At 28.9% G+C, this 10,288-nt stretch overlaps 2 protein-coding genes across 11 annotated transcripts in view; both read right to left on the bottom strand.

Annotated features, from left to right (window-relative positions):
* LOC111685604 (formin-binding protein 1-like) overlaps positions 1 to 10,288 on the bottom strand; it is a 111,500-nt gene that overhangs the window by 51,238 nt on the left and 49,974 nt on the right. The window lies entirely within an intron of this gene.
* LOC111689230 (collagenase-like) lies at positions 1,298 to 2,191 on the bottom strand. The gene has a single exon (XM_023451708.2). The coding sequence runs from the start codon at positions 2,174 to 2,176 to the stop codon at positions 1,349 to 1,351; it is 828 nt and encodes a 275-aa protein (XP_023307476.2). The 5' UTR covers positions 2,177 to 2,191; the 3' UTR covers positions 1,298 to 1,348.

The following is a 10,288-nucleotide window of genomic DNA, read 5'->3' as shown; positions in this document are numbered from 1 at the left end:
AATAAAAATTTTATAAAAGTAAAAATTGTAAAAATATACTCATGGTGTAGGGTATCATATGGTCGGCCATGCCCGACTATACTTTCCTACTTGTTTTTTTTTAATTTTAGCCATGTTTAGATTTCATCAAAGTTGTCTATTATTTCATGGGTATTTGCTGATGAATGAACAGAATGTTACAAGAAGGGGAGGGAATGGATATTATGTTAAATAGGGTGTTTAAGCAGTTAATAGCTCTAGCTAACTAAGGCAGTCAGTCTGTCAGTTATTCAAAAGAATTAGTCTATCTAGCAATAAGTTAATATTTAGTGCAAAAGTAATACAAAAGTAGGTTGTTGTGATTAACTAATGAACTCAATAGGAAAGGTATAATTACACCATTTCCCTGATATTAAAAAAATTGTATATATTTTCAACAATAAAAAGAATTGAAATTTAAAAAATTTTTAAAGATACCTCGAAGGAAATGGTGTGACCTAATTAAATTTAATGCTTGAAATGTTGTATATCTTCATTATAAATAGTAGATATTTGTTTATTTTGATGATGATAATGATCAAATAAGATAATGAATTCCACCGTGTAAAAATTTAAATATAACAAATGATGCCAAAAGTAATTAACAAGAACATTAACCTGCTAATTTTAATTGGTTAAAAATAACAAAAAAGAACTCACAAAAATTTCATTCAAAAAATCAATAGAAAAATTTAAGATAAGATTTGTGCGAAAACTTGAAACTATTTAACAATAATGTTAAATAAATAAAATGATTTCCGTAAGCACTTCTAAAAAGTAAAGAGATAATTAAAAAATAACTAAAATTCTTGAGAACTTTCTTTTCCAACTTATTACTGTATTTTTTTAGATTTAAAGTTCTACCGTTTTAGTTCAGTTCTAGTTTAGTTCTAGTTCAGTTCTAGTTCAATTCTAGTTCAGTTCTAGTTCAGTTCTATTTCAGTTCTATTTCAGTTCTATTTCAGTTCTAGTTCAGTTCAGTTCTAGTTCAGTTCTAGTTCAGTTCTAGTTCAGTTCTAGTTCAGTTCTAGTTCAGTTCTAGTTCAGTTCTAGTTCAGTTCTAGTTCAGTTCTAGTTCAGTTCTAGTTCAGTTCTAGTTCAGTTCTAGTTCAGTTCTAGTTCAGTTCTAGTTCAGTTCTAGTTCACTTCTAGTTCAGTTCTAGTTTAGTTCTAGTTTAGTTCTTCTTCAGCTCTAGTTGAGTTCTAGTTTAGTTCAGGGTTGTTCTAGTTCAGTTCTTCTTCAGCTCTGGCTTTTAAATATAAAACACAACAAATACTATTTTTCATAATCTCAAAATTGTTATTTTTATATTCTCAATATATCCACTTCTTAAGCAGAAATACCAGTGTTAGACTTGATCCAATCCAAGTAGCTGGTCACACGAGTGAAGGCAGCTGGGTAACCCTTAGCACAACCGGCAGCAGCACCGAAGGAAGTCAAACCGATTTGTACCTTGGAAGATTCCAAAACCAAAGGACCGCCAGAATCACCATTGCAGGTAGAAACACCACCAGTGGTAGCAACGCAAATGTTGGTAGAGGTAACAATGGAGCTGCCATAAGTTTGAGCACACACAGAGTTGGTGATGACTTTCAAACGGGCCCATTGCAAGTTGTTGGTAACAGAGGTGGCAGAATCAGAAATTTTACCCCAACCAGAAGCAATAGCAGTATCACCGGCATAACTGGAATAAGAGCTAGAGATGGCAGGCAATTTAACAGCTTGAATTTTGCTAGAGTAAGCCACAGAGGGGATCTTGATCAAGGAAATATCGTTCTTCAAGGTGTTGGTATTCCAGCCAGAGTGAATGATAATGTTGTCCTTGGTTACGGTAGCGGTAACTTCAGCCGAAGTGCGTACGGTCGCACCCAAGTAGACGGTAACAGATTGAATGCCATCGGTACAATGGGCAGCAGTCAAAACCCATTGATTGCCAATCAAAGAACCACCACACCAGGCTGAGGAAAGAGCGTTAAGTTTCAAGGATAAACCAACTTGATAGGGGAATTGACCAACCGAAGCAGTATTGCCATTGGTAATACGTCCTTCTTGCTCGACAACAGGAACTACAACACTGCGTGATTCGATTTCCGAGCTGCGCAAATCAAAGGCAGAGGCGGTGGCCAAAGCCAAAGCGAAGACAATTAAGAATTTCATTCTACCGTTGTGTTTAAAGAAAACAACTGATGTCTTTGGGTAAATTGCAAGGGTCTTATATAGTGCAGTTTTTGGTCAAAATAGTTAAAATTTTGCAGACTTTATTATGCATTTATTTTGCAATTGATAAGAAATTGATTTTTGCTATTGATAATTTTAAATAAAGAAATTATGAATATTTAATAACTTAAGCATTGGGCAAATATACACAATATTAGCCAATAAGTAGTCATAAATCTTTATGTTCCTATCTTTCTGGAAATTTAAGTGTTCGTGGTCTGACTGGCTAGACAAATTCGAAAGTGAAATTCATAAGTTAAAAAATATTGCAAGTTCTGCTATTTAGAATTGATAAGTAGCATTGCAAGCACCAGTTCCAAATGAAGATTCTTTGTTATCAGTCATTTTTTGAACGATCTTAGTTTTTTTATAAATTTTTTTTAAGAAAATTTGGTCGAAATTTTGAAATGAAAATTGTTAGAAGATCACTTTTTTACAGAAATTAATTAGAAGATCATGTTTTTCTCAGAAAAATGTACTGCGTTTTCTAGGATATTGCTGGATGATCATTATCTTATGGCCAAAGTTTTCTAATGAAATTACAATTTTAACGAAAATTTTTGGAACATCATAGTTTTCTATAGAAAATGGTTAAACGATCAGTTTCTTATAATAAGATGATCATTGCTTTCTTAATAAGAAGAATCTAGGAAGATCTTTATTTTCTAAATTAAATTCAATGTTATTGTTTCACGATCTCAGTTTTCTAAGGAATAATTTTGAAGATTACTTTGTTTAAAGAAAAAGTGAAAAAAAGTTTTCGGGGAAAGTTGTACAAGAAACTTGTTAGTTTTCTATAGAATATTTTTGGCCGATCACTATTTTGTAAAGGAAATTGTTGAACGATCACTGTTTTTAAAGATATTTAAAGATTGTTTAAAGATTTAATAAAAATTGTTAAACGATCACTGTTTTTAAAGAAAACTGTTACACGATCACTGAGATCGTGCAACAGATCTTAAATTTTTTTAATGAAGTGTTTTCTTATGGAGGATTCTTAAACGATCGCAGTTTTCTAATGGAAAATTGTTAAGCGATATCTGTTTTTTTTTTTTAAGAAAACTATTACACGATCACTATTAAAGATAATTGTGTATGGATCTCTATTTTCTGTAAAAAAAAAAAACTTGTTTAAAAATCAGTTTTTTAAAAAACATTCACTGTTTTTAGTTTTCTAATTAAATTTTTTAAACGTTGACTGTTTTTTAAAGAAAACTATTACACGATCTCTTGACCTTAAACCTATGTAAGATTTTTTAACGATCTCAGTTTTCTAATGAAAAATTGTTAAACAATCATTGTTTTTGTAAACAAAACTGTTCCACAATCACTGGAAAATTTGTTTAATCATCTTTGATTTTTAAATAAAGTGGTAAAATGAAGATCGCTGATCGATCATAGTTTTATAAAGAAAGTTGTTTAACGATTACAGTTCTATTTTCTATGGAAGATTTTTCCACGATATCAGTTTTCTAATGGAAAATTGTTAAACGATCACTGATTTTTTAAAGAAAACTGTTACACGATCACTAGATCTTAAAAGAATCATTGTTTATAAGAAATTTTTTAATCATCTTTTATTCTTAAATAAAGTAGTGCGAACGATCACTGATCTATAGAAAATCATTGTACGATTAGAAGATCGCTGATTGATCTTAGTTTTGTAAAGTAATTTTTAAACGATCACGGTTTTCTAAAGAAACATGTTAATCTTAAACTTAAATTGCTGTGTGATCAATTTTTTTAAAGCAAATTCTTAAACAATTACTTATTTTTACAAAAAAAAAAAAAATGTTTGACGATCAGTTTTCTATAGAACACTATTTACCGATCTCAATTTTCTAAAGAAAATTTTTAGAAGATCACAGTTTTTTTTTATTGAATATTGTTAAAAGATCCCTATTTTCTATAGAAAATTATTAGACGATCAGTTTTGCATAGACGATCTTTGATCGATTTTAATGTTCTTAAGCAACGTATTAAACGTTTAGTGTTTTCTATAGAAGATAGTTGGATGGATGATTGCTGTTCTAATGAAAAATGTTAAATGATCACTATTTAAAGAAAATTATGGGGTGATCACTTTATTTTTGATCGATCTCCGTTCACAACTTTCTATTAAATATGGTTAAACGATCACTGTTTTTTCATGAAAAGTATTAAACGATCTTTGTTGAAAAGAAAAATCAGAAAAGGGACCCCATAATACCCATGATTTTTAAAGCTAACAGATAACTATTCGCTTTATAAGTTATATGGTAATTGGAACCGTATGTTTAACCATAATTGTTCAAAAAAATTATTGAATGATTACATCTACGATCACTATGTTAGAACTTTCATAGATTGTTGTTTGTAAAATTTTCCTATTGGGTATTTTGTTTAGACTCTTTAGGGGTACTCGACTAAGAAATCTTATCAGGTATTATTTATTATTTCTATAAGTAATATTGCAATATCAATTATAATTAATTAATTTAAAAGATAAATAATTACCCAGCAAAAAATTCGTTAACATGTTTGGAGCAAATTCTAACGCTTCAGAATATTAAAGTATTTTAGACAGAAAAAGTGGACCTAGACTGGTATGGAGCACTCTTGGTCCTATGTGGCCTTTAATTTCTTAATTTTATTTCCCTTAGTTTTCCTGCTTTATCCCTCAATATGAAATATTTCTTTCCACTAAAAAAATATACAAAATATAAACAACAAAACGGAAATCAATCCAGTTCTTAATCTGCATGATACATCCGATGATAATGACAAAGTCATGTACATACTTTTTATATACATTCACAACACCACCCAACAACAACAACAATAACTATAACAAGAACAACAACGAATAAAAGTCAATTGTATAGTTTGTAATCAAATAAAGTGCACTTTTCATTTCATTCTTTATTTCTTCTCTTCATCTTCATTTCATATTTATGCAAACAGTTGGAATTTAATATCAGTTGACAGTTATGAGTTGTTCGATATGAACAAGAACAAGCAAAACAAAACAACACGACAACAACGATGTTGATAAATAAAAAAATAAACGACGCGGGCCAGTTAATAAAAAGAAAACAACAAAAATTACAACTACTACATCATATACTGGCACAAGTATCATCACTGTCATAATCAAAAGGGGATTTTTTTCAATTCGTTTGCTTTAAAAAAATGCATTCACTCTGTCAGTCTGACTGGGTAACTTTAAAAAGTCTTTTTTGACAAAGTTACCCCGAGAGTCAAAACAAATAATAAAAAATATTGCAGTTTTTGCTATTCGTTTTTTTTTTTTCAATTTAAAGTGTGATAGGTAAGTAAATGTACAAATTTCGAAAATTATCAATCAAATAAAAATTTTTTATAATTTTTAGTTTTTTTTTAGAAAATTATGCAACGATCGAAGGAGTGATAGAAAATTTGACATAAATTTTTAGTTTTATTGAAAAAATTATGCAACGATCGTGCTGTTCAATAGAAAATTATACAAGAATCATATCTTTTATATATAGAAAATTTTCCAACGCTTCAAATTTTCTATAGAAAATAATGTAGCAGTCTCAATTTTCCATGAAAATTATGCAACGATCACTGTTCTCTTAATAAATTTATTTAACTATTATAGTTTTCTGTTGAAAATTATCAGTTTCTATGGAATATTGTGCAACGGTGTAGGATTTATAACTTTTATTTAGAAAATTATGCAACGCTTTAACCTTTTCTATAAAAAATTACAACACGATCACAATTTTTATGAAAATTTTACCACGATCACTGTTTTTTTAATAAATTTTATTACCGATTTCTGTTGAAAATGATTTAATGATCACAAGTACAATTTTCTACGAAAATTATGCAACGATAACTGTTTTCTTAATAAATTTATTTAACAATTATAGTTTTCTATTGAAAATTATCAGTTTCTATGGAATATTGTACAACGATCTAAGATTTAAACATTTCAAACTTTTACTATAGAAAACTATGCCACGATCACAAATTTTTATGAAAATTATGTAACGATCACTGTTTTCTTAATAAATTATCAGTTTCTATGGAATATTGTACAACGATCAAATATTTCTATAGAAAATTGTGGTTTTATTGGAAATTGTCTAACGATCACGATTTTCTATATGTATTTTATAGAAAACAATGCAACGATCTCTTGTTTATGCAATGATCATAATTTTCTATAAGAATTACGCAACGATCACTGTTTTCTTAATAAATTTCTTTAACTATTACAGTATTCTATTAAAAATGATCAGTATTTATGAAATATTGTGCAATGATCAAAGATTTCTATAGGAAATTCTGCAACGATCGTGGTTTATAAGGATATTAAGCTACGATCATGGAAATTTTGTAACGATCGTGGTTTTCTAAATGTATTTTATAGAAAACAGTGCAACGATCACTTAAAATATTTGTGCAACGAATACATTTTTTCATAAAAAATTTTATCACGAATACTTTTTCTATTAGCAATTTAGTAACGATCACTATAAGTTATACAATGATCGAAGATTTCTACAAAAAATCCTGCAACAATCAAAGATTTCTATAGAAAAGTAAGCAACAACTTTAGTTTTTTATAGAAATTACATTTTCTATAGAAATTGTGAAACGATCACTACTTTCTATAGAAAATTGTTCAATGACCTCAGTTTTCTATTGAAAATTGTGCAACAATCACAGTTTTCCCTAGAAAATAGCGCAGCGATGCTTTCTTTCTATAGAAAATTGAGCAACAACCGCTATTTTTTAAAAAATGACGCTATGAATTCAATTTTCTGTAGAAATTGTGCAATGATCGCAGTTTACTGTAGAAAATTGTGCAACGATCTTAGTTTAATATAGAAATTGTGCAACGATCACAGTTTTATATAGAAAATTGTGCAGTGATCAATATTTTAGAGAAACATTATGCAATTACTCTTGATTTCTATAGAGAAAATGCAAAGATCACGTTTTTATGAAATGATCACAGTTTTATGTAAATAATTGTACAACGATCAGAGTTTTCTATACAAAATTATGCAATGATCGTATTTTTCTATAGAAAATTGTACAATAATCATAGATTTTATTAGTAAATTGTGCAACGATCTTAGTTATGCAATGATCGCAATTTCCTTTAGAAAATTGTGCAATGATCGAAGATTAAAAAAGACATTTTGCAATGACGTCTGATTTTTATACATAGAGTGCATCGATCATGTTTTTTTTTATAAAATGATCATAGTTTTATGTAAATAATTGTGCAACAATCACAGTTTTCTGAAGAAAGTTGTGCAATAATATCAGTTTTTTATAGAAATGATAGAAATTATGCAAAGATCGCAGTTTTTTATAGAAATCATCCCAGTTTTTTCTATAGAAAATTGTGCAAAGATCAAAGATACGAATGAACGCAGTTTTCTATAGAAAATTGTGTAATAATCGCAAATTTTTATAGAAATTATAGCAGTTTTTATAGAAAATTGTGCAATGATCGTAGATTTTATTATTAAATTGGGCAACGATTATAGTTATGCAATGATTGCAGTTTTTTATGGAAATGATCGTAGTTTTCTATAGAAAATTGTGCAAAAATCAAAGTTACTAAAATTTCTATAGAAAATTGTGTAATGATCGCAGTTTTTTATAGAAAATTTTGCAATGATCGTCGATTTTATTAGTAAATTGTACAACGATCATAGTTATGAAAAGATCGCAGTTTTTTTTATAGAAATGATCGCAGTTTTTTATAGAAAATTGTGAAAAGATCTTAGATTTTAATAGTAAATTGTACAACGATCACAGTTATGCAATGATCGCAGTTTTCTTTATAAAATTGTGCAATGATCGCAGGTTTTTTTTATAAAAAATTGTGCAAGGATCACATTTTTCTATAGGAAAATGAGCAACGATCAAAGTTTTCCATAGAAAAGTATACAACTTTCACTATTATTTAAAGAAAATTTTGCAACGATTATTAGTTTCTATAGAAAAGCATGTAGCGGTAATAGTTTTTTGAGTAATTGATCAGTTTTCTATAAAAATTGTTTACTTTTGAAAATTATTTCTTATGTCAATTTAAATATTTTCATACAATCCACCTCCTTACTGCATTTATTTGTTTAAAAAGGGCGCTGGTGGAAAATGTTGAAAGTATGACTTCATTTTCCACACCAACGAAAAAAAAAGCAAAACTAATCAATAAATAAATAAAATAACAAGTAAAAGAAAAAAAAACGTTACAACTAGTGGCGGCAAATTAAACAAAAAAAGCAACAACACGAAAATGTAAAAAAAACTAAAACAAATACATTGAGTTCATTGACATGTATTTGTAAACAAATTAAAAGGCACTGAACTGCAACACAGTTCAAGCAGTTCCGTGCAGCAGTTTGTACACAGTTTGTTGTATGTACATAAGCAAATGCAGTTCAAATAACTACAAATGTGATAAAGTAATATATATTTACTTTTTTTTTAATTTTTTTTGCATTTTTGACTTCCATTGACATGGTCAATCATTACGAAAAAAAATAACAACAATCAACCACGCAAACAAATTTAAATTGACATTTAGCTTGTTGTTTATTGCATGTGACAAATAGTATATAAAACAACAACAAAAAAACTAATTTAGTAAAAACTATAAATTTTGCATTTAAAACTTAAGGGCGCCTGTTGCCCAACATTATTTCATTATCATTTAAAGCACAAAAAAGGGGGGAGCATTCAATAAAAAAAATATTTTTACAAATTTTCTTATTTTTTCAATGTTGAAAATGACTGCGTGCCTCGTTTGTAGCAATGTCAATGCTGCAAATACATAAAAGTTTTCTTTTTTTTTTTTGCTTCTTTGTCACACAATCACTAACCAATGTAACCCTGGGATACAACATACAACAAGAAAAAAAATGTCAGTAATGTTGGGTGTGATCAGCTACAAAATTGTATTTTATATGATATTTTTCTGCCTTTTTTTCAATGTTGCATCGTCTCGCATTAATGTTGCGGCAGCGGTTTCATTAGTCAATGATAAAGAAGGAGCAACAACAGCACAGAAAAAAGCAATATTTTACATACATATTTTGTTGTATGTTGTTGGCAAAAGGGAAATATATACAACAAAAAAAAATAACCAACTTGTCAGTGTTTTTTTTTTTTTTTTTTGTTTTTGCAACTTGACAACAGATGACACATCCCTACAGTATGTGCGATAAATTAATGGACAAAACAAGTCTTCTTAAAGGCATACATACACGACTTCATGGACAAACCGTTAATGTACTGTGACCCTTTATAGTCTTCCTGTGATCGTTACAGTTATTTCTGTATAAAACTAACGATCGTTACAGAGTTTTCTATAGAATGTTTCCAATGTCTTTCAAAGATCGATAACTGCGATCATTACAGTTATTTCTATAGAAAACTAAAGATCGTTACAAAGTTTTCCTGCAGAATGTTTCCAATATCTTCCAAAGATCGACAATTGCGATCTTTACAGTTATTTCTGTAGAAAACTAAAGATCGTTACAGAGTTTTCTGCAGAATGTTTCCAATGTCTTTCAAAGATCGATAGTTATTTATGTAGAAAACTAAAGATCGTTAGAGAGTTTTCTGTAGAATGTTTCCAATGTCTTCCAAAGATCGATAATTGCGATCATTACAGTTATTTCTGGAGAAAACTAAAGATCGTTACCTAGTTTTCTCTAGAATGTTTTCAATGTCTTCAAAAGATCAATAACTGCGATCACTACAGTTATTTCTGTAGAAAACTATAGATCGTTACAGAGTTTTCTGTAGAATGTTTCGTTTGGTTCTTAAAGACATATATACGACTTTACAGACAAACCGTTAATGAACTGTGACCAATATATCCTTCCAGAGATCGATAACTGCGATCATTACAGTTATTTCTTTAGAAAACTAAAGATAGTTAGGTTCAAAATTGTCTATACAAAACAAGTCTTCTTAAAGCAAACTGTTAATAAACTGTAATCCTTACAGTCTTCCAAAGATCAATAACTACGATCATTACAAATGTTTCCGAGAAAA

Source organism: Lucilia cuprina, chromosome 5, assembly GCF_022045245.1.
Source record: "Lucilia cuprina isolate Lc7/37 chromosome 5, ASM2204524v1, whole genome shotgun sequence".
Classification (NCBI taxonomy): Eukaryota; Metazoa; Arthropoda; class Insecta; order Diptera; family Calliphoridae; genus Lucilia; species Lucilia cuprina.
This window is presented reverse-complemented; position numbering and strand designations above follow the sequence as displayed.